The 25,320-nt window shown below is 45.7% G+C and overlaps 1 protein-coding gene across 2 annotated transcripts in view; it reads right to left on the bottom strand.

Annotated features, from left to right (window-relative positions):
- Window positions 1-25,096, bottom strand: part of SORD (sorbitol dehydrogenase) — a 32,499-nt gene extending 7,403 nt beyond the window's left edge. The window contains exons 1-6 of one of the 2 annotated variants that reach the window (XM_045067782.1): window positions 24,895-24,984; window positions 22,105-22,403; window positions 12,968-13,001; window positions 10,109-10,273; window positions 6,425-6,584; window positions 2,819-2,937 (exon numbers count right to left, since the gene is read on the bottom strand). In XM_045067782.1, the coding sequence (XP_044923717.1) occupies window positions 2,819-2,937; window positions 6,425-6,584; window positions 10,109-10,259 (430 nt within the window). In that variant the 5' untranslated portion in view covers window positions 10,260-10,273; window positions 12,968-13,001; window positions 22,105-22,403; window positions 24,895-24,984. Of the gene's footprint in view, window positions 1-2,818; window positions 2,938-6,424; window positions 6,585-10,108; window positions 10,274-12,967; window positions 13,002-22,104; window positions 22,404-24,894 lie in introns of both variants that reach the window. The other variant, XM_004751294.3, reaches the window with a different exon arrangement.
- Between the last annotated feature and the right edge of the window lie 224 nt (window positions 25,097-25,320).

The following is a 25,320-nucleotide window of genomic DNA, read 5'->3' as shown; positions in this document are numbered from 1 at the left end:
GGAGGTCGGGATACATTGTCCTATTCTCTCTTTGACCCCTACCTTCTTACACCCCATCACATCTCCCCAAGGAGAGACACATCCTTTACAGGTGCCCTCTGAGGACTACCTTAGAGGGTATCATTAAGGGAACTGGCCCCCTGGATTGACCCAGCTGCTCAGGAGGCTCTAAGTTGTTCAGGTACCTAAAAATCAGCCCAGAGACCACCTCTCCCCACAGTATCTGCATGCTAGATGACATAGTTTTAATACAAAAAACCAGACCCACAAAATGAAGTTATGCAGATTATCTTTGAGGATTGGCTTTTTCACAATGCCTTTGAAAATAATTTTGTTGAATTCCCCCCAAAATCAAAACATTGGAAAATAATTGACCAGCAAAGAGGTGATTAGCTAAACAAACTACAGTGGGATATCATACAGCTCTTAAAAACTATGTCATAACTCTTTCATCTAGTGTCATGGAAAGATGTTCATCATATACTGCTTTTTTTCTTTAAAAGGGGTAAAATAAAGTGTGTTTAGCATGGTCTCATTTTAAACAAAACCTAAAAGATTCTACATGAAAATAGTTACTGCGGTTCTCTCCTGCTGATAGGTGACAGGGCTACAGGTCAATCTCTCTCTATATATGTACACATGTGATATGAATGACTCCTTTTTCTATGTCAAAAAGGTATTACTTATGCAGGTTTAAAACAGAGATGTCACCAGAATACTACACTCTGTGAGCTCACTGAGGCAAGTCTGTTTTACACCCATCATCTCTCTTAGTCCTACAGTCACTTAGCCCTGTCAAAATCAGTCTTGAAAATGTATGAGGACTAACTCAAAATGGGTTAGACTTGAACATCAAGACTTAAAACCATTAAAACTCCTAAAAGAAAACACAGGCCATAAGCTCCTTGACATTAGCCTCGACATGATTTTTTGAATTTGACACAACTGAATGAAAGCAGAAGTAAGCATGGGGAGCCACATCAAACTAAAAGGCTTCTGCACAGCCAAGAAAACCATCAACAAAATGAAAAAGGCAATCTGCCGAAGGAGAAAAAATATTTGCGAATCATAGCCGGTAAGAGGTTAATACCCAGAAACTATAGAAAGAACTCATACAACTCAATAGCGAAAAACCAAGTAATCTAATTTTTAAAAGAGCCAAGGATCTATAGACTTTTTTCTTTTTTTTTTTTAAGTAATCTCCAATGTGCATGCTCTACTGACTGAGTCAGCCAGGCACCCCCAAGCAGACATTTCCCCAAAGAAGACGAACAGATGGTCAACAAGTACATGGAAAGGTGCTCAACATCATTAATCATCAGGGAAATAAAAATCAAAACCACAGTGAGGTATCACCTCACACCTGTCGGAACAGCTACTATTAAAAAGACATGAAATAACAGGTGTTGCCGATGATGTGGAGTAAAGGGAATCCTCAAGTACTGTTGGTGGGAATGTAAATTTCTGATCCCTGTGGAAAACAATATGGAGGTTCCTCACAAAATTAAAACTAGAACCACCATGTAATCCAATAATTCCACTTTTGAGTATTTAGTTGAAGAAAATGAAAATCACTACCTCAAAAAGATATATGCATCCCCTTGTTCACTGCACCATTATTTACAATAGCCAAGATATGGCTAAGTGTCCAACCTAAGTGTCCAACCTAAGTGGAGATGAAGACACAAAGAAAATGCGGTCTGTCTGTACACAGTGGAGTATTATTCATAGTCATAAAAGGAAATCTTGCCATTTGTGACATGGATGGACTCAGAGGGCATGACGCTAAGAGCAATCAATGAGACAAAGACAAATACTGTATGATATCGCTTACATGTGGAATTTAAACAAACAAAAGGAACAACAAAGCTCACAGATACAGAGTACAGATTGGTTGCTGGGGTGAGGGTGGTGAGAGGTGAGTGAAAGAGGAGGAATGTCAAAAGATACAATCTTCCAGTTATGAGATAAATACATCACAGGGATATAATGTACAGTGTGGTGATTGTAATAAATAATACCATATTGCATATCTGACTGTTGCTATGAGAGTAGATCTTAAAAAGTTCTCATTGTAAGAAAAACTTTGTAACTATGCATAGTGACAGATGTCAATTAGACTTTGGGTGGTGATCATTTTCCAATATATATATGAATATCAAATCATTACATCATAATCTGAAGCTAATGTAATATGTCAATTATACCAAAAAGAAAAAGCTGTGCGAGAAACACCAACCAGATCACAACCACAGGGAGCATGAGCATGCTATCTGTGTCACTAGCATTAGACACTTTGAATGGTTTTGTTTGTCCAGGTTTGTTTGGATGGCTGGAAGCAGGGGTGGAAAGAAGGCAGCCAGCTGTAACCCTAACAAGCAGAGTGCTGGCTCACAGTGGACCAGACTCCATTCCGTCCACTGGTCATGAACAGGTCCCACCTCATTCCTGGATGAACCAGGAGACCACTTCTTTGGCATGATGTGAAAGTTCCAGAAGTTGCCTTTCCCTCTACTACCAAAAACATGTCCCTGTTTCCTGTCAAGTTAAAAAATAATTGTAAATTGTTTTCTTTAAATGACTGAAAGTGTTATATTGCCTAGGAAATGACCTCAGTTACTATTATGCCTGCAGACGGTTTATTTAGCAGAAAGTTCTGGTCATGGAGAGAAGGGGACACCATAATCCTCCCCACCCCCAGAAAGATTTAAGGACCAATTTCAGACATTGCCGGGGGGGGGGGGGCGATGAGATAGACAGAGGGATTTCCACATTCCCCTTTAAGGAACTCATAACTAGGGGGTCATCTGGTTCTTACCGGCTCCACACACAAAGACCTTGTTCCCCAAGGTGATTCCAGCACGCCGGCAGGCATGGATCCCCACAGACAATGGTTCAATCAGGGCCCCTTCTTCAAAGGTGACATTGTCAGGAAGCCTGGGGTGTCATTCAACACACTCAGTTAGTCCCTTTGGGTTAATAAAAACAAGAGCTAATATTTACTGAGCATTTATTAAATGCTGAGTAATTTACATATATTCCCTCATGTAAATCCTTGGAGAGTTCTGGGGCAGGTAGTAATACTCCCATTTTACAGACAAGGAAACAAAACCTTGGAGAATTAAATGACTTGCTTCTAAGGTTCAAAACTAGTGAGAGGCTCAAATGGTTTGAAATGGAAACCAGATACGCCTGATTTGAGAGCCCAGGCCACACTGCCCTGCTCTGAAAATTGTTTTCTTTGGACAAGTCACTTCAGTAAATGAACACATTATGTTTGCTTTAACATGTTATCCAAGACAAGGTATGGTATGGCTGTCACTAATAAATAAAGAATTTCAGGGCCCCTGGATGGCTCAGTCGGTTAAGCATCTGCCTTCAGCTCAGCTCATGATCCCAGGGTCCTGCGACGGAGCCCCGCATCGGGTTCCCTGCTTAGTGGGGAGCCTGCTTCTCCCTCTCCAGCTTCCCCTGCTTGTGTTCCCTCTCTTGTTGTATCTGTCAAATAAATAAATTAAAATCTTTTAAAAACATAAAACCAAATAAATGAGAAGTTCATCTAACAAGAGGTTAATATAACCACATGTCAGCATCTCATCTGCTTCTCAAACTTATGTACAACAATCCCAACTATGAGCAGCTTTGCAGAACCGTGATTTAGAACCTGGTATCACTCTGTTGTCCCCATATGGTATGTTTCAGAAGAACCACATCTGATGGCAGCAGCTGCCTGGCTGTCCCTGGACAGGTCATGATGGGGAAAGGGCCTGTCTTCCCGCAGCTGATTAAATGCTGTGTCACCTTCTCCACCGAGCTCTTGGTTTTCACTTGAGTCCACTTGACCCTATTACCTACCCCACTGACGATGACAGTAAACATTTGCATAAGGCTTTACAGATTAAGGGCTTTTTCATCCATTATCTCATTTGATCCTCACCATGACCTTGTCAGGCAGGAAGGACAGGCTTTATTTTTACCTTTATTCTACGGAAGAGGAAACCGAAGCCCAATGACATTCAGAGACTTGCCCAAGGTTACAAGGCTGATGAGCTGGAAAGCAAGACTTGAAGCCAGGTCTCCCCACTACACATCCTGCCTGTCCCATTACTAGCTGCCTCCTGGTACAAGTGGCTCTGTGGATAATATCTCATTTCTTCATGGTCCTTGCTGGCCGGTAGTTTTATTCAGTGCCCCAAACCTCCCCATGCTAGAACATAAAATCCCTCAAGTTTGAAAGGAAAGACAGGTGGCAGCCAAAGTGCTCATTCCCGTGATGCATCACGGAATAATGAGGCCCGAAGTTTGCGGGCCGGCTGCCCCGTCTTCATCCCCCATGACATCCCTCTGCTTTTCTCCCACAATCCCCCTACTTCAATCCTCATCTGCTTAGATTGCCTCCGTCACCCCTTGTACCCACACCACCCACCCCACCGATTCTATAAAAGGGACAAAAGTTTGAAATGAAATAATGAAGACTCCCAAACTCTTCCAAGGAACTGTCAAACCACACTCTCTCTGGGTCCTCCTTCCCCGACCTTGTTCAGTGGGGATTGAGGGAGAGGGAGGATGAGAGCACCCTAAGCTTCTTCTCCGCTCCAATCAATCATGACTTTATAAATACCAGAGAATAAGACAACTTGGTGGTTTTCACAATAAGGTTGAGGGAATAACCAAAGGGTAGAGGATGACCAAGAAGCCAAGGGGGAAGCAGGAAGATAAAAAAAGAAAGAAAACAAGGTCAGTAGGAAAATAAAGAGGTTGTGACAGTACAAGAATCCTCATACAGAAACCAGAGAGGAGGACGTGGGTCCAAGACTGATGTATGGACTTGAGCAGAAAGCACCCTGGGAGGAAAGGAGAGATGGGGGGTTGCCTGTCCCCTATTCTGCCCTCCCATTAACATCACCAACACACCCTCCTCCACCACACCTATTCCCAGTACAAGGCTTCCTTTCAGGCCTAATCTATACTTATCCCCCAGACACAAGGCCATGGCTAGGATACATCATGGCCCCACTTAATGAGCACCTACTATGTGCCAGGCCTCATGTTGAATACTTGATATGCTTTTCTCATTGAATTCTGTCAGTAAGTCTATGCATTTCATCATATTGGTGCTATTACCATCTCTATTTTACAGACAAGGACCTTAAGGATGCAAAGTTTAACAGGCTGAAGGTCACACAGTTGGTAAACAGCAGAGACCCATGGTCAGTTTTAAACTTTACCATTTTGCTTTTCTGCCTTTCAAGAAAACCTTGTTTGGTACCTCCACTTGGAAAGGGCCCCGACAAAGTGGGCTGGTTCAGGAACCACTTGCTGAAAGGTGGACTCTACACCCATAAACTGCTTTCTTCTAGAGCAGTTAGGTGTTGACTTAAACTTACCATGAGGTCTGGCCTGTGACCCCTCTCAAGGCTTGCAGTGGGCACTAGAAAACTCAGATCTGACCAACTGCCCCTGTGACTGGCAGCTAGCCTCCTTCAGGCAAGCCCCAACCTGGCCAATGGAGTCACAGCTGGGGCCAAGCCAGAAGGGAGGAAAACATACCTGCCAGAAGGTCAGAAGGAAAGTGGCAGATCAGCACCCACAGCTCCATGGGCTGGGACCCATGTGGAAGGGGCAATATTTCGCCTCTGCCAGATACAAGTCCTCACCCCAAAACCACTTCGAGTTGGGATAGGGTAGTGAGCCCAGGACAGGGACCCAAGCTTGACTCCTGGCTCTTCCCTGTGCCCAATTAGCCTCCTCCCTCCAGCCTCTGCACCCCTCCACCAAACTGCCCACCTCACCGCTGTTCTTATGAAGGTTAATTCAGATAAATGGTGCAAAGCATTGATGACCACAAGGCCAGGCATGGAGTACTAATAACTGTGACTCCACATGCATTGCCTTATTGGGTCTTCAGGTGACTTAAATGAGAACAAAGCAGCGGCAGGTGATGTCATTTCCCCCAAAGTCACTCACTAGGAGGGAGGGGATCCAGGGTCCCGGAGCTCAGTGCTGGCTCCAGGCCATGCTTCCTCAGGAAACCCCCAGTGGCTGCTGTTACTGGTGTTGTGAGCATGGTCACTGCTGTGCTAAGTTCTCTTTCCTGGGAGCTGCCCTGGAAACCAGTAATGGAGAATGAACTACAGCAGGTTATCCGCAGGATAACTGGAGGGGAGTGAGTTTGGCAACAATCTTCTACTGTTGCCCTAGGTGAGGGGAGCTCAATGCCAAGACTAAACCAAGTGGTCTGAGTCAGTCTCGGCCCTAGGCAAGCTACCTTCCCTCAGTGCCACCAAGAAGGGCCTGTCGAGGGGATGTTTCATGTCTGGAATTATGAGCTGAAAAGAACAAATCACCACAGGAAACTAGAAGAAAGAACCCCAACCAAAGGGAGAGAGGTCCCAGGTGGCCAGGTCAGGTCTCGGGCACTAACTTGTAGCAGAAGTCAGCGTTGTGCTTATAAAATCGGCAGAGGTTCCCGTCATCAGGGGGCGTGGCACAGAAGAAGATGGATGGCGACAGATTGTACCGGCCAATCTTGCAGAATTCATCCATTTCTCGCAGAGCGCCAGGCTCGATGGCAACACGATCCCCTGGAGAGGAAAATGCGAGTGGGAGCAGCGCTTCTGTGAAGGGGGTCATGCTCCTGGGCAGGCGCCAGTGGGGAACTCTGTCCCAGAGAGCCACCCCCCTCCCTGGGACCCAGGGTGCACCAGACAAGTCCTATCCTAGAGCTGCCACAGAAAACTTGGGATGCAGGATAGACTCACACTCTGGGAGAGAATGACCAGCCCACTTCTCCACAGACTGGTCTGACCTACCCTTTCACTCACTCATGGAACAAGCCAACCCTCCACCCCCAGCTCCACAATCACTTCCCAGCTTGGGAAACAGAGAAAAGCTCCCTCTCTAAGGTAAGCCAGGACCCAGCTCAAGCTGCTGTGTGGGGTTCACAGGCTTTTTCCACTTCACCTGTTTTGAAAATATGGGACAAGTTCTCACCAAACACAAGAGCCACAATTACGGCATGTCTTAAGTTCAGTCTGGTTGTATTTAGATATAACTAGAAGTTAACAGAGTCTTGGGTTAGGAGGCTGGCTCAGGCAAAAGACTCAGGGAGGTCTGAGACTCTGGTGGAGAATAACACTCAGGCTTGTGAACTAGTGTCCTTCTCCTCTTGTCCACTTGTCTCTGGTTCTGTTTTAAGTTAATATTTAGGTATTGATAAAATGGGCCAGATTACATGGATCACTACATGAATTCTGATAAATGTACTCACCTGTGTAATATGAACACCCATCATCATACAGAACATTACCACTACCTTGGAAAAGCTTTTCTTCGTGTCCCTTCCCAGTCACTCCTCACCCCCTATCCCCAGAGGGCTGCACAAGGTGAGCTGGGGCCTCCTTAGCCTGACACGAGTCACCCGTGGGAGGTTTGCCCTTTACTAAACAGACACGTTAATTTTATGTCTTTTTGTGTTAGAAGTGCCTATAGAAGAGTGCAGAGTCCTGGTATGTAGCTAGTGTTCATTAACAATAGTGGGGCAGTGATGGTACTAGTAGTAGTAGTAATGTAAGTAGTATTAACTATTTTTATTGTATTTATCACTATTATAACTATCTGAGCTGGTGTTATTGAACAGGAAATCACACTCTAAGATAGCCAGATTGTATAGAAGTTAGGAATTCTTCCATGCCTTATTGATTCTTTAAGATTTATGTTAGAATTTTAGAAACAAACGTAAAGAACTACTCAGTGAGTGCTCTTCTTCTTTCTAGACTAGTTGATTAGAACTTTCAGTCCAAATCAGCAAGGGAAACACTTCAATAAAAATTTTTGTGTTTTACGGATGCCTGGGTGGCTCAGTCTGGTTAAGCATCTGCCTTCCGCTAAGGTCAGGATCACAGGGTCCTGGGATCGAGTCCCACATGAGCCCCACATCAGACTCCCTGCTCAGCAGGAGGCTGCTTCTCCCTCTGTTGCTCCCCCTGCTTGTGCTTTCTCTCATTCTGACAAATAAATAAATAAAATCTCTAAAAAAGGATCCACAAAAGTCCCTGCAACCACCAAAATGTGCTGTTCCACATGTAGGCACCCCTCTGTTTTCTCTGCAGCCCTGTTCTAACACTGACAATGAGTTCTTCAAGCTAGGATTCAAGATCCATCATCATCAAGTGGGGTTTTGTACGTCTCAGTTTTGTCTTCTAATGATTACGTTATAATAAAAGAATAATAACTCACAGTTGTATAGTGCTTTTTAAAGAGGGACTTTAATACAGATTACTAATTTTTAACATCCCCACTAACTCCCCAACACAGAACCTCTACTCTGAACAGCACAGAATTATTAGCAACCCAGGTATGTTACACTTGCCTCCATAATTTTATTTTTCTGTTCCTCTTAACCAGAATATTCGCTTCTGACCTCTTCACGAACTCAAATACAAAACTGTTCTCAGTTCTCCAGTTGCTGGACAGCCCAGTGGTTCTGAGCACTTGCTTTAGTATCAGAAGACCAAGGCTGGGACCCCAGCTTGGGATTCGCTGGTGTGGGACCCCGGACAATCACCATGGTTTGCTTTCTTCATTTGTTAAGGAAGAAAATAATGCCTACATTAGAGTTGTTTCAACAAAGAAATATATAATTATACATGTAAATATTTAACATGGAGGCTAACAAATAGTTAAATCAATAAATATTAGCTGCCTTTTTCTTCCTGTAATTATTATTGTTCAAGTTGGTCCAGCTCAAAGACATATCTCCTCCATGAACCATCTTTAAACACCTCTGCCTACAACAAATGCCCTTTCCTTGAACTGTAAGAGCCCTATTCTTTTTCACACCTGATAGCACAGTATGGTTTTTTGAAAGATTTTATTTATTTATTGGTCAGAGAGAGAAAGAGAGCACAGGCAGGCAGAGTGGCAGGCAGAGGCAGAGAGAGTAGGTTCCCCGCTAAGCAAGGAGCCCGAAGTGGGACTCGATCCTAGGACCCTGTGATCATGACCTGAGCTGAAGGCAGCGGCTTAACTGACTGAGCCACCCAGGTGTCCTGCACATTATGGTCTTATTCTCTAATTACTTCTATTTATATATGCCCTGATGTCTGATCTCCCCAACTAGATCAAAGTATCCAGGGATTGGCTCTTCTCAATTTTCTGTATCCCTCAAAGCACCTGGCAGAAGGTGGGACCCATTGTAGATGCTGACCAAGCACTTCTTATAACTTAAATTTAAAGAACCCCACTCTGTTTTGACTGATATTAAGGGATCTTGTCCCACAGGTAAGAATCGATCAGTGGCTGTTGGGAACTACGAATCTTCCTCTTGGGGATAATGCCACAAAACCTCAGGGGCTGCCTCAACTTCTATTCAGAATGAAATGAAACCCAAGTCCAGCTTCTTTAGGGCCTGGCAGTTCCTCTCTGTGTAGCTGTGCTGAGGCAGTCTCATAACTGACACAGAATGGTGTCTCCTGCCATCCTTCTCCTTATCTCGAATCATCTGCTGTCATCACCAGGCTGTACAGTGGCCTCCTCAGCAAAGGAAGGATACAGTCAACAGCTGGCCTTGTCACACAGCTGGGATATAATTCACTGTATTGGGGAACATCACAGGCTACCACAGCTGAGAAGTCCTCCCTCCAAGAGAATGAACTAAACAAGTCTAGAAAAATACTCGTGGTTTTCCAGTCATCCAAGAAGATCAAAGACTACATCCAAGACCCTGTTTCTCAGCAGGTGGAGGCAGTTTGTGTTTCCTATGGCTGGAATATTTCCCCCACCCCTATACCTAGCTTATCCCTTCACTGCCTTCAGATGTTGGGTTAATTGTTCCTCCCTCAGAAGAGCCGGATCTGGTTAGAAGGTACTGATCAAATCGCTATTCTTCTCAGGCCCTCAACACAACAGTAACTAAGCAGCTGTACATGTGTTCCAGACCTGTCTTCCTCTGTGAAAAGTCACATTCCATGTGTGTAGAAATGGAGACTATCTTATTCACTGCTGTAACCCCCGGGCTTCACAGAGGGTCCGGCCCCAAGAAAGTACACACAAATATTCATTTATGCTGAGGTATAAATAAATCAGTTAGTTGAAGGGTTTTGCTGACCTGGTTTTAGGTGCTTGACCAGTGATCCCACTTTTACAACTGTCCCTGAAGCTTCATGACCCAGCACCATGGGCTTTTCCACAATAAAATCACCAATTCGACCATGCTGCCAGTAGTGGACGTCTGAGCCGCAGATCCCAACAGAATGCATCTTCAGCAGCACTTCTGAGAAGAGGAAGGAGAAAACAAGTGAGGGAAGGCACAATGACGCCTCTGCCGTCTGAGGCACCACCATGCTTTCCCTCTGGACTCTACTCATTGGGGTGCGTGGGTGGCTCAGTCGGTTAAGCGTCTGCCTTAGGCTCAGGTCATGATCCCAGCGTCCTGGGATTGAGCCCCACATTGCAGTCCCTGCTCCTTTTTCTCCCTCTGCCCCTCCCCCATCCATGCTCTCTCTCATTAGCTCTCTCTCAATAAATAAAAAAATTTCAAAAACAAACAAACAAACAAACAAACACCCCAAAGAAAAACAGTAGTTGTGCTGTGAGGGCATTTTCTAGATGTAATTAACATTTAAGTAAGTAGACCCTGAGTAAAGCAGAGTACTCTGCCTAATATGGGTGGGCTCTACCCCGTCAGTTGAAGGCCCTAGGAGAAAAGACAGGTTTTCCTGAAGGAATCCTCCAAGGCTGAAGCATCAACTTTTACCTGAATTTCCAGCTTGCTGGTCAGCCCTACAAATTTCAGACTTGCCAGTCCTCACAATCATATGAGCCAATTCCTTAAAATAAATCTCCCCTGCCCTGTCCCTAGAGACATATATAATAAACCTATATATAAACAAATGTATGTAATAAATCTCTCTTGGTTCCATCTCTCTGGAGAACTCTAATATACTGTATAAACAAGATATTAATAGGAAAAAAAATGTATCAACCGCCTAAGGGAAAAACTCTTTTCTAGGAGATAACTGATGCCACACAATTAATATGCTATGCCTGCTTCTTACCTATCTTGACAGAAAGGCTGGCAAAATCTAGGCTTGGCAACACTTTGTGAGCTATCTACGTTCTTCATGCCTGTCGTTTTGTTTAAGAATGCAGCTTTAGTTTAAACCATCCAAAGGTTTCAAAGGGTATTTCCCCCTCACGGGTTTGAATATGTGAGATTTGTTGGTATTGTTGTTGTCAGTTTTCCAAGTTAAAAATAATGATGCCACCGAGCCCCTTTGCTGAAGTAAGTGTTGAAGGATTACTGGCCTGGTCTGACTCAGATGCAAGTATCTCCCTGAGAAAAAGCTCTGTCTTAGAAAGACAAAGAGACCTAAAGCTCTGCGGTGCATTCAGGTGTCTCACACCCTGCCCTTGCCAGAGATCACCATCAGTCCACCCCAGGTGTGGCTCTGTAGAAACTTCTCTGTCCTTGGCCTTGGTGACAGAGTAAGAAATGGCAGGGTGCAGATGGAGATCAAAGTAGAGGAAATTATCTGAGTTTCCTCTCTTTAAAGTTACCAACTTATAATAAGAGGTTAAATCTGACTTGCTAGAATGCCAGCTGAAATTTACCATCATTTCTCCTTCTAATGCAAGGGCAGCAAGAGACAAGTGAGAGCAGAATGCCGGGTCAGAGAGAGAAACAGCACCAGGGTCCTTTGAGTCCAAGACAGCCCTTGTTTGGCGACTTCTAGAATCCATACCGATTTCTCAGGACATGGTAAAGGGGCCTCTTTCACTTCTCTGAACAAGGTATCTTGGTGAAAATGCTTCAGTCCTAAATGTGTATTACATGCTGAACACTGATAGAAACAGCTATTGTCTGTATGTTTATAAATCAATAAGCCAGCTGACCTTTGAATAGCAAAGCTCTGGGGGCTCCAGGAAAGCTGCCTTCAGTCCGATGTTCACACATCCCCAACTCACCCAGGACAGAGAGGAGACCCGAGTGGTTGGGTATGGGGTGAGTTATCTATAGACACTCTTTGCCTTACTCCTCTGCCTCAGTTCAGAGTCCCGCAGATTCTGAAGTGGGACTCCATGGTTGGGAGGGATTGGAAAACTGTCAGCAGGTTATCTGCCCCAGGGAACAGGGGCCATGACTTCCCCAGGTACACACAGCACTCCAGGAAATGTGCTTGTCATCTGGGTCTCACAGGCTCGCCCAGTGAGAGGCCAGAGGACTGGAACAAAGGTGGCAGGAAGCCTGCCCCAGAGTTGATCGGGACCCTGGGGCAGCACTCCATGCAGTCCCTCCCATCCCCACTGGACTAAAGGTCCTAGTCTTCCTAAAGTGATGCTCTCTTTCTAATTAAGAGATTAAGTTCTACAGACTCGCTCATTTTCAAAGCTTTGGTTAGGGTTAGGACAGGATCTGGCCACCTGAATAGCGGTTTAAAGTATACAGAGTAACCCAACTCTAGGTTAGGTCAAATGAGGTACAACTCTGCATTTGGTCCAGAGAGGTATTTTATGTCAAAAACTCTGGGACAAGTCAGCAATCTGATACGGTAGCTCTTCTGAATCTATCACTGTTTATGTAGCAGTTAAGTTGAATCTATCTAGTCATGCTATGGATGACAGACTAGGTTGACAGCTTAACAAAAAGACAGTTGTTGTTGTTTTTAAGATTTTATTTATTTATTTGAGAGAGAGAAAGAATGAGTGGGGGGAGAGGAAGAGGGAGAAGCAGGCTCCCTACTAAGCAGAGAGCCTGTTGAGGGGCTTGATCCCAGGACCCTGAGATTACGACCTGAGCCCAAGGCAGGTGCTTAAATGACTGAGCCATCCAAGAACCTCCAAAAGATAGTTTTTAATTGGAGGCAAAGTCATAAATAATAGGGAAAAAGGGGTAAGGAACAATGCACTGGTGTCTTCAGGTTAATAAGAAACAACAAAATGTAAGTCGAGTATCCGAAGGACCTACCATTTGGGCCTGGTTCAGGGATAGGATAGTTCTCCTGAAGGAAATAAAAACAGAAAAATCATTTAGCATTCATAATAACTTTCCCTTATGAATATTTTCAACTGTTTAGTCAATGTAGAGTTTTACTCAAATATTTTTTCTAAGAATGAACACAGGTTCAGACCATAGGGCAGCTGCGTGGATGCCTGAGGGGGCCCCCTAAATCGTACTGTCTCTAATTCCTTACCTCACCCCACCCCATGGTGCAATTTGCCCTAGACTAATAAAAAAGTGTACTAAACGTTCCCCTAGGCAGAAAGGATGTTTGGACTGCCATCCATATCAGATCCTTCCCTTCTCAAAAAACACATTCTTAAGATAGAGATTTGTTTGGTCTGGGAAACTCTTATAGGGAGAAGGGTGAAGGCATCTGGTAGTAGCACGTGAGGGCTTTGACCTCTAGACACGCTGAAAAAAATGCACACTGCTGCTCTTCCCTTTACATGCGCACACACCGACCAGCGCTCAGCCCTCTCTTCTGAAACCTCCCATGTGGAGTTTTAGAGGCCCTTTGGGAACACACAAGACCTGCACCTCGGCCACTCCCCAGGTTCAAAAAGCAATCTGAGCTATTCGGAATTCATAGCTATTATGATTATTTACCAACTCTGCTTCCCACTGCAACGAGCTGGGAAATTCATGGTGACAAGAAGGAAGGACACTGTGTGGCCAGATCCAAGGGTTCATTTTATGAATTCCTTGAAGGTGGCCAAGAAGACAAGGGAGGTGAGATGTTCACTGAACCAGCTATGCACCAGGCAATGTTCTGGCTTTACGCACATCATGGCACAAGGCCCACAGTGTGCAGAAGAGAAACCCAAGGCTTGGAAGTGAAATAAGTTGGTCAAAGTCATAGCGCCACAGAGTGGCTAAACCAGGACTAAACCTGACTCCTCAGCATGCCTCACTACATGCCACTGCACACCAAGGTGGAATATACCTTTTCTCCTTCATTATCTCTGCCTCCAACCAAGCCAGCCCTGAATACCTGGAAAAAAAATCAAGCTCAAAGCAACAGCTGGGCCCACCAAGTAGCCCTGGGTGGCTAGTGATTACTACTGTAAACATTTGTTGGAGGGGACAGAGCGACCAATCTTTGCCCTACCACCTGCCATAGCTGCAGTGACTTTCCTAGACACTAGAGGGTGCTGTGCAGATAGCCTGGCTTTTCCCTAGTGGCTGATTGCGTATTATCTCCTTGCAAATCAGCTTTTCCTTTTCCTTCTTTCTTGCTGATTCGAACCACCCTTACCATTCGGCTGGGCTCCTGACTCCCCTCTCTGCAGGAGACATGCCACAGAAGCACAGGACCGTGTTAAGATCAGCCCTTAAGTCTGTAAATGTTATCCTAAGCAAGGCTGTGGAGATCATGGTTGAGAAAGTTATCACCACATGATTACTAAAAAAAAACAAAACAAAAACAACTAGCTTTTCATTTGTGGTTCCTTGGAATGACGCTGGCCACAGTCCTGTTTGCTTAATCTCTTTTTCTGTCTCAGATTTCAGTGATGATATTCTTTCATTCACCCTATTCCTCATCTACCAGTTTCTTAGCTCCCCTGAGATCCCCAGCTTTCACTGTTACCCCCCGCAGCCCTTTCATCCCCAAAGTTTTGTTATCAGGCATATTCATGGTTTTCTGAACAGGATTTCTTACCTTTCTTGAATGACAGTTAACAAAGGGATAAAGGGGAGTAGAAGTAACTGTTCTTTCCTGCAGTTATGTCGGTCTTCCAGCCTTTTTCACTTCCAGTCAGAAATACATCACATACATATCCTCCCGTCCAATCCCTCCAGGTCTCCCCCAACCTCCCCCAATCAGTCATGGAAATACTTCAGGAGGAACTCTCTGTGGGAGCTTAGAATCATTCCAGGTGCCTCTTGCTTCCTGTTATCTTGGATTTATTTCCTAAATATATTTTGTTAAATTAGCCTGAAAGTTTATTTCCTAAATAGATCCTCACGGGCCTCCACTCTCTACTTCCACCCACAGGGCTGAGTTCACACCCTCCGTGCCTCTTGACTGGGTTGCAGTAACGGCCTTGACATGAGGAGAAATCAAGGGAAAATGCCTTTTCCCTCCTGCAGCTGACCCGAGTAGAGCAGGGGAACTCACACTCTGGAACTGAGCGATGTGCAAACCCAGGCTCCCCTTGCCAGTTGCCTGACCTCGGGGCACTTACGCAAGCTCTTTGTGCCTTTGATTTCCCTCTCTGCGTAATAAGGATAATCATCAGACACAGTGCCCCACTCACAATAAGTAAATTAGCTCTTGTTACAAAAGAAGTAGAACCGAAGTCCTCTATTTCCTATCATTAACTCACTCTATGATTGAACCAGCTCTGGACAGCCTTCCTTGTCCTTTTCCTCTTGCAAAGTGCACTTTTTCAGAAACTGTTTTGGGGACAAGTTATTTCCCTTGTTGTCACGTCAATATTAAGAAAACTACAGTGCTCCTTAAAAGGCTGGCATTTGGGAGAGAGGGAAATAGGATTCGGGCAGTGTTTTAGCCTCATTCTACCAGGTGTTGTAAAGTGTGTCAAGCCAAGCTCCCTGCCTTAGAGTGAGAACTTGGAGGCCGGCCTCACCTGGGGGCCTCCAAGCTCTCATTCACCACCTCCTCCCACCTGCAAGGCCTCCTGACAACCTGCCCACCAGCTGCCCCCCACACTTATGAGCAGAGCAGGCGACCTTACTTTGCTTAAACCTTCCACCTCAATTTTCCTCCTCCCTTGAGCATGTTTGGAGTATAGGAGGAAAATCCAAAGGTTTCCTAATTGGCCATTTGGTCATAAATGGCTTTGTTCTAGCCGCATTAGCCCTGACAAACTTGGGGTCAAAGTAGAAGGGTCGACTCTCCCAAAGTCCACTGAGCCACACTCCAGCCCATGCTCTCAGGGCTCCAACCAGCCTCCTTCCGCTAACAATATTTATTAAAATACAAATCCCTTTAAAGTGCCCAGTGGCCCTGGTGGACCCCCAGGCTCTGGAAGCCTCCTGCAATTCCCAGTACACCCTGGGGCTCACTCCCTCACCTCCTGGGACCACTTCCCCACCTTCAAGTTTCCACAAGAGGCAGGAAGTGAAGGGAAGGGAGATATCTGGGGTGACTTCCTAATGCTTGTGGGAACTCAGGGAGATGGAGGTTTGGATGGGTTGGAATTGCTGAGAAGACATCCCTGTCCTCATGGGGCTGGGAAGGTGGTCCCTTTCTCTCCTTTGAGCTTCCCAAGCACCTAGGACTGGATCCACACAGGATGGTTAAAAGTCTATTTCATTCTCAGCTGTGATAAATAAGTCAATTTTTAAAAATTAATGTCCCCCTAATTCAAAATGCACAAACATAACCATGTATGATTATACCTGTTGATGGTTCTATAAGCAAATATATGAAGTCTCTCATCTTTGTTGGATGTTCTCATGTGTTAGTAACATTGATTAAATGCTGCGTTCAGGTCTAGGAAATGGGACATTTACATTAAAAAAATTATTTATCTAGCTGACTATCACTTCGTAAAATCTGAATATATTCCCTCCTTTGTGTAAATCCGATTTTGAGGGAACTGCCAGTTTAACAGCCACACTAGAAGACTTACCAAGTGGATGCCAATACTGTGGAAAGTACGTATTTCTCCACTTTCTTAATTTCTCTGTGATACACTTTAAAGATTTTATTTATTTATTTGACAGAGGGAAAGGGGTGGGCACAAGCAGGGGGAGCTGCAGGCAGAGGGAGAGGGAGAAGCAGACTCCCTGCAGAGCAGGCAGCCTAAGTGGGGCTCAATCCCTTGACCCCAGGATCGATCATGACCTGGGCTGAAGGCTGACAATCAACTGAGCCACCCAAGCGTCCCTCTGCCATGCCATTTTAAAAGAGAAATTTCCAAAAAATAAAAAATAAAATAAAAGAGAAATTTCCCCCATACCCATAGTTCTAGCTTTTCCCTCCAGAATAGGGCTACTTTCACTACACCTCTTAGTAGTACTAGGATTTATTACATAAAATGTTAAGATTCTATTTGTGGTACTGCTGCTACTTTTGGGGGTGGGGGAGTGAGCTTTCTAGGCCTATTGCAGACAAACTGCCCTTCCACAGCAGTTGGCAGAGATGGCAGGATTTGCAGGATTTAATTTCCTGTTGTTTATCTGGTTTGGGTCTTGCTTTATTACTGAAACATAATTAAGATAAAGGGAAGTGGTATTTCTTCCATTTATTTTCTGGTTTTTTTTTTCAGGAGTTTTATATTCTATTTTCAGTGCCTCTGACTGATAAATCTAGTTCAAGTGTTAAAGGGTTAAGTAGGCTGCATTTCCTCCTCACTCTTGCCTGTAATCTCCCAGTTTAATCCAGCTGCTACTTAAAATGTATTACAGCCCTTTAATTTGATCTCCATCCCTCAGCTGGTGGGAAAAATAATCAAGGGAAGAAAGAGACTGTGATGCTCAGGACCACTTACTTGCGCTGCCAGTGTCGATGACCCCCCCCCCATTAAATAATCCCCTCCTCCTTACCCCAAAAAGCTTAACAGTAAAGTACATATGTGAGGAGGAGATATTTTCAATGTGTTATATTACAGACATGGAATTATTTTACTTTATAACAATTATTATAGGGAGGCCCGGGAGGCTCAGTCGGTTAAGTGTCTGCCTTTGGCACCAATCATCATCCCAGAGTCCAGGGATCGAGCCCCACCTCGGACTCCCTGCTCAGTGAGGGGTCTGCTTCTCTCTCTGCCTACTGTTCCCCCTGCCTGTGTTCTCTCTCTCTGACAAATAAATAAATAAAACCTTATAACAAAGCAATTATTACATATTCAAAGCAGTTCTTTTGACCTAGGCTATAATACATTTCCTCAAAGGGCCAAAACTCAAGAAGTATCTTCGTGGGGCCTAATTAATATTTAAGCTTGACGCAAACATGTTTTCTCTGCACTTTATAATTAAACATCAACCCATCATTCTAAAAGAACGATTTTCCCCTTAACTTGGTCTTTCCTCAAGGGGTGCAGAATTTGCCATCCCAAAATAGATCTCTTTGACAAAAGAGTTATTTTAGGCTGATTATTTTTAACAGACAGCAGACTTAGGAAAAGCTCTGAAAACTAAAAAGTTACCTTCTCCTTTTGTAAGGGTGTCTCCCTCTCCACATCAGGAAAATGACTAAACCTCTCTTACCAAAGAAGAAGGCAAAGATTTAAATTTGCCTAACAACCATACCCTTGTGTACAGTGCTTTTCCTGAAAACTTCCCATAACTGGCTTCCCCTACTTCAAGATCTTTTGTCTTTAGCTGGAAATAGTACTTAAGGTGTACCTTGGGCCATTTCATGAAATGACTCAGTTTTCATCATGCCTCCCATACGTACATTAACTACACATTATTGAACTTGTTTTTCTCCTGTTAATCTTCCATTACAAGGGGTCTCAGCCAAGAACCTAGAAGCACATCACGAAACAAAACAAAACAAAACAAAAATCTGACTATCTCGCATCCCAAATCCAGTGTTCAGTCCCCTGCAAAGGGGGCCTGGGTTGTTCCTTTCTTCTTCCTGGCCAGATGCTGGTGCTTGAAATGTGGCAGAGTGTCAGGAGTAAGGCAGATAAGGTGCCTGGGTGGCTCAGTCAGTTAAGTGTCTGCCCCTCGTTGGACTCCCTGCTCAGTGGGGAGTATGCTTCTTCCTCTACCCCTCCCCACTGCTCATGATCTCTCTCTCTCTCTAATAAATAAAATCTTAAAAAAAAAAAAAAGGAGTAAGACAGATAAAGTGTGCTCAATGTGGTTGATGGCCTACTACTGATCTGTGATGCAACATGTACAGAAACGGAGCATTTGGAAATATTTACCACATTTTGACATTGCTGCAACATCAAAATACGGCAATACAAACACACTGGTCCATGGCTGAAAATATAAATAGAACTGGTGTTTCATCTGGGATTGTTAGTGAAGCACTACATCAAAGGACCCAGCAGCTGCCCCATAATACAGCACACACTCAACATGTTCATTCTCTCCGTTTCCCTTACCTGTCCAGTGAAACCCAGAGCATTAAAAAAACCAAAGCCACGCCCAGCCCCTACCAGCAAAAACAGCTTCTGGGGATAAAATCTCATTCGACTGTTTTATATCCCAACTTCATGAATTAGTAACTCAGACAGAATTCATTTCCCAATCAAAAGGAATTTCTGTATTTCTCAAAACTGACCAAGAGGCAAAAAGTAATTAAACTGGTAAATACAAATGAATACAAGATTATTGCCTGGGTCCACATTTATTACAATTTAGTTCAGAACTATCCATACACGGGAACCTGTGTGGCCCAGTCGGTTGAGCATTGGACTCTATTTCGGCTCAGGTCATGATCTCAGGGTGGTGGTGATGAGGGGACAGAAGGGAAGCTGAGGACGAAGCACAAGATGACACCCCACAACCACTCCCCCAACACACACACACACACACACACACACACACACCCCTTCTGGGTGGATTATGTGTGACTATTTTCCAGGAAACTTCCAACTATCTTTTTATCTTTTTTTTTTAAGATTTTATTTATTTATTTGACAGAGAGATCACAAGTAGGCGGGGGGGGGGGGGGCGGGGGGGGGGGGTGGGGGAAGTAGGCTCCCTGCTGAGCAGAGAGCCCAATGCGAGACTCAGTCCCAGGACTCTTGAGATCTTGACCTGAGCTGAAGACAGAGGCTCAACCTATAGTGCCGCCCAGGCGCCCTACTTCCAACCATCTTCAAGTTAATTCTTTGCCAAGGGAAAAACCACCTTAGCTTAACAATAGCCACTTAACCAACAAACCTCTAGTATCCTGAGGGCATTCTTTAGCGTATGAAAGTCATTTTAGACACCTCTCTTTTTTCTTACCCCAACCCCCAAGTATATAATCAACCATTCCTCACAACTCCAGTACTTCGCCTCTTTCTGCCCCGGGGTCTTGTCCTAGTTGCTTTAATAAAATCCTTTTTGCACCAAAGACGTCTCAAGAATTCTTTCTTGGCCCCTGGTTCTGGACCTCACCCATCAGTGGGGCTGAGCTCTGCACAGGGCTCCAAGCTCAGCAGTCTGCTCCTCTCCCTCTCTCTGCCGCTCCTCTGCTCATACATGCACTCTCTCTCAAATAAAACTTCAAAAAAAAAAAAAATTACCCATGTATTTGAAGGTCTTGGTCTTTATCTCTTCCTATGCTGAGATGATTTTTTTTAAATTTTTAGTAATCTGTACATCCAATGTGGGGTTTGAACTCATGACCCTGAGATCAAGAGTCCTATACTCTTCTGACTGAGCCAGCCAGTCAGAAGGTTTAAATGTCTGATTCTCCTAGGCCCTAGCCTCCCATATGCTGGGCCTTCTATAGGCACCATCTCATGGTAAGGTCTGACCGAGGGCAGGCTGCCCCAAAATGGGCTGTTTTGGCATGTGGATTATTTTGAGTTGAAGGCAATCAAGGTCCTACAGGCTCAGGAGAAACTTTTGTCCCTCCCTTAACTACAAAGAAGAATCTAAATTGGAGGGTCTTGACCACGGATAAATTTTATCTGAGTAATCCATCTATATGGGAAGGGAAATATTTATTTACTAAACATTTATTCTTTTTGATCTTCCTGTAAATTGCATTCATTCCCTTTGAAGTTCCAAGCCCCTACCTTCTTCCCCCTTAGTTCAGAATGACCAGAGACCCATTTTGTCTGTCTTTCGCATTTCCTTGTATGTGTGGATCCTCTGTATATACAAACTATTTTTTTAAAAAATTTTATTTATTTATTTGACAGAGAGAAATCACAAGTAGTTGGAGAGGCAGGCAGAGAGAGAGGAGGAAGCAGGCTCCCTGCTGAGCAGAGAGCCCTATGCGGGACTTGATCCCAGGACCCTGAGATCATGACCTGAGCTGAAGGCAGCGGCTTAACCCACTGAGCCACCCAGGTACCCTGTATATACAAACTATTAAACTTCACTTTCTCCTCTGTTAGTCTGTCTTGCATCACTTTGACCTGGGGTCCAGCTAGAACCTTTGAGGGGTCAGGAATTCTTGTTCTCTGACAAACCTTCAGTCCTCAACCCAGAGATGAGAACTCCTGTCATGCCCATTATACAGATGGGAAACTGAAGCAGAAAGTAGTCTGGTGAGTCACACAACTATTAAACAGCGGAGCTGGCACTAAACCCCACTCTGGGCCTCAACCTGGCTCATGCCTTCATAACTGTTTCCCTTTAAAGAGGACCTCAGTGAGCTGTACTTCAAGTTGACACTTATTGCTGACAGGCTTTTGCCTCTTTGACACATCAAGCTGGCTGCCTCTCCCCCTTGCTCTACTTAAAATAGGGAGGGGGAAGTAAAAGTCCTCCCCCCCCCATATTTGTGTTTTCCTCATTATAAAAGATAAACCACCAGCCAGTGTGTGTGTGTACACACATACACTCACTCTCTCTGATTTACCACCCAATTTAGAAATGCCCAGAGCCAAGGCACCATGCAGACCTGAATCCCCAGGCCAGGGAGTTGGAGCTGCCAGGGTCCTTCCCCTGCTATGGCCAAGGGGATCACTAGCTACATAGCAGGCAAGGAATTTAATTTTTCCTTCCCTGCAGCCCCAGTATCAAGAAAGAAAAGGGAATCCTTCCTGCCTTCTCCATAGGTAGGAAGAAGCTAGACGTTAAGTTTCCTTCCTGGCAGGTGGAAGATGGCAGGAAGGTTGAAGAGGCCCAGGTCAAATGTCCCCCAGAGACCGCTGCCATGGATGCTGACTGGTCCCTGGGCTTGCCTGAAGTGGGGTGGCAACATCAGGAAGGGTTGAGCCCTTGCTTCCTGCTTCAGGAACCCTTCTAAATCCTGCTTCAGATTTTAGAAATGGCTTGTCCCCAGACTATTCCCTTCACACGAGCTCCCGAGGCACAACCATTTCTATCAGTGGACCCTGACCCCAGCTGGCCAAAGTGGCCACAGCCTGCTATGCCCAGGAAATCTTGGATTTCATTTTGGTTCTCCCACAGAAAGGAGAACTGGTGTTCGCTCCCAAAACTGCCCTAGGGCTGTTCCTCCTTGTTGCTTCCTTGTTTACTAATGGTACCACCAACCCCCAACAACTTACCTATTTGCCTTACAGGAGGGGGTGGAAGGGCAGAGATGCTCGATGGAAGTCAGGGGACTCTCTGTGGAGGTACTGGGGGTCCTTCTCTAGAGGGAGCGGTGAGGGGCCAAGAGGGTCTGTGTTGAGGCACAGGCATCTCTGAGGCAGCACAAGCATCCCTGGTTACTCTTCTCAGCAGACAACTTTCTGCCCCTTCGCCTGAGTGTGGGGCTCTCTCCAGGGTAATGTCCTCCACTTGCTGCCTTCTCACTCTGCACGTCCCACTCAAGCTCGTTCATCTACGAACTCCCACTAGGGTGCTACTTTGGTCAGGGGAAGACAGAGTTGTAAACCAAATGAAGTCTGTCCCTCAGTCATTGTGACAACCACCCCCCACTTACATATTCCCAAATGCCTCATGGGGAGGGGGTGCAGGACTGCTCAGTAAAGAAGCAGATGACTCCTGAATTTACATCTCTGGCCCCAAAATCATCCATAGATCCCAGATCCCTAGAACCAAGGTAATTTTTCAAAGATACCTTGCTGTCCCTTCCCAGAGACATCTTAAACTCAAACCTGATCTCATCATTCTAATCTACTCTTTTGTCTAGTAAATGATCCCACCACTTCCTACTCTCAAACAGACCTGAGGCCCTCAGGAACCCACCCTGAACCCTTTCAGTGTACCAATCCCACATCCACAGGCAACATTCTCTAGCCAGTTGTTTTTTTCCAGAGCCTTCAGGACACACCTACCCCAATTCCTCCCTAATACAAAAAGCAGATTCTAAGGCAAAGCTGATAAAATCAATCTTTTAAAAAATGTTTATTATTGTTCATAAAATCAATTTTAAGTTCAGCTTCCTACCCCCTCCAATCTTCAAGGCTTTGCTCTAGAGAGCAGTGACAAAAGAGAGGTCATGTGGCAGTGCAGTGGGGGAGCATGAGTTTAAGAGTTAAGGCAAAGCAGATCCTGGGATTGCAATTTTAGTTCTGCTACATATTAGGTCCATGACTTAAAGCAGGGCTTGAGCAGCAGGAGAAGCAGATCCTGTCAACCTCTCCAGGTTCAAATTCCATTCAGTACATCCCACTATTTGCAGGGCCAGGAAACAGGATTTACAATCTAGTACTTCATGTATCTTTGCACTTGTTTCTATATTTTCCTGAATGACTCCTACTTATCCTTCAAGATACAGGTCAAGGAGCATCCATCTCCTCTGGGACCTCTTTCCTAGGCCAAGGGTCTCTTCCTGTGAGGGCTTTATTCTGTGTAGTCTCCATCAAAGCCCTCACACTCTCATTGTTAAGTTCATCTCATCTATCTCCCTAGAGCAGTTTGAGGGTAGGGGCTGCTAGCCTTTGGCCCAGTGCCTGGCATATGGCAGACACCCACTCATCTGATATGTGTTTGTGGAATGAAGGACTGAGTTGGAGATCACTGCAAGCTGCGCTTAGCTGTACTACTTAGCCTTCCTTACAATACCACCTGGTGTTGGGAGCAATAAACACTAATAGCGTCACTTTAATCAGGACCTTGGGGTGAAGTTCCACAGTGAGTGGAGAGAGCACTGGACCCGAGCTCTCATCTGGGCTCTGTTAACTAATCAAGCCTGTCACCCTTGGGCAGCACCTTCTTAACTGAGGGAGATGGGAGAGTGGCTCAAGGCAGGAGTTTGTAATCTGGGGTCCACAAACCTCTAGAGAGTTAATGGAGGGACTTAATGGAAGTCCACAAAAATCTCTGAAACTGCTGCCAAACTCAGTCTATTTGGATTCTGTGGGGAGAGAGACCACAGATTCTCAAACAGTCAAGAACTGCTACTCTGGATAATCTCCTGAGTCTCTCCTATCTAGATCCTAGTGCATATTCTCTTTGAGGAGGAAGGAAGTCCCAGGGAGCAGTAGAGAGGGCTGGAACCCGTCCCACGCACCCACTGCCATCTCAGGCCCATCTGAGATGGACTTTGTCAAGGGACCCGTTACACGACCACAGGGCTGATCCTGCAGCACCCTGACTTTGGCCGTGTGAGCCAGAGAGCAGATGAAAAGGTATGGTGCCCCAGAGGCATATATACACAATGCTCTTAAAGAAACAATGGAGCCGGATCAGAGGAAAATGGCTGAAAGGGAACCAAGTGTGGACTAAGGGCGGTAAGGAGGAGAGAAGTTTTAGAGACATGTACACTATCCAGATCCAGAAGTCTGGCATAGGAACAGGGAACAATAGGAGTCCTGGAGATGCAGCCAGTGCTGGAAGGAAAAGAGGCAGCAACTGGCACCTTCTGAGTACCTAATTAAGTGCTGGGTACTCTTGTGATCATAATAATCCTGCAAAGGAGTTATGAGCCCCACGCAAGACAGATTAAACACGAGTCCCACGGCTTTTAAATGTCCCTGTGGCCCTCCTTTCTGCCCTGCACCGTCTTCCAGGAGAAGTTCAGGGCATGTCCTATATGAGGGAGCCTCCTGGGATCTCTTTCCATGTGCAATGGCAAGGAGCTAGACTAGACTCTGCAGCTGGAGGAGGCGGCAGAAGGCTTCAATCGGGTTTGCAAACTTCCTGGGCTCTGGCCACGTGCCGGCCACGGGGCTGGGTTCCGGGGAGACACGCGACAAGAACCTTCCTCTTAGCACCTTACACCCAACAGCCCCCTCCCCCCAACATGGTAACCAGCTCTGATCCGGGTGGCCGGGACACGGAGGTGAGGGCCATCGCCAGGCTGGAACTGGCGAGCTGGGACCGTGGCTGAGTCCGGAGGCCAGCAGGGCAGGGTCGGGCTAGGTCTCCCTTCCCCCTTCCCGTTTTACCAGGCGCAGGTCTCCGGGTCCGTGCACCACCAGAGAGAGGTTCTCGGCCTTGGCCGCCGCCATGTCGTTTTCTCCCTGCCGGGCCGGGACGCCTGACGGTTCTGATGGTAGCCCCGCGAGGGTTGAGGGTTAGAGCCAGGAGGCCCCGCTTGTCAGAAAAGGCGCACGCCCGGCCCGGGGCGGGGCTTCCTCGCCCCTGACAACCGGGGCGGGGCTAGTGTTGGGGGGGCGGGGCCTCCCTGCGACGCTCCGCCGTTTGCCCTTAGGGGGTTCGGGAGGGGGCAGGGGGAAGGTTGGGAGAGGACTGCGGAGGGTCCTGGGGAGCAGGCGGGAATCCTGGACGCCGCAGCCATCTGTGACGCTGGTGTTTCTGTCCGCCTCCAATTCAAGGGAACATGGCTGCATTGCAAGTAACCTGCAGAGGCC

The sequence above is a fragment of the Mustela putorius genome, unplaced genomic scaffold (assembly GCF_011764305.1).
Source record: "Mustela putorius furo isolate JIRA1106 unplaced genomic scaffold, ASM1176430v1.1 tig00003898_pilon_pilon_pilon, whole genome shotgun sequence".
NCBI lineage: Eukaryota > Metazoa > Chordata > Mammalia > Carnivora > Mustelidae > Mustela > Mustela putorius.
Note: the sequence above shows the minus strand (reverse complement) of the source record. Positions and strands in the feature narration are given on the sequence as shown.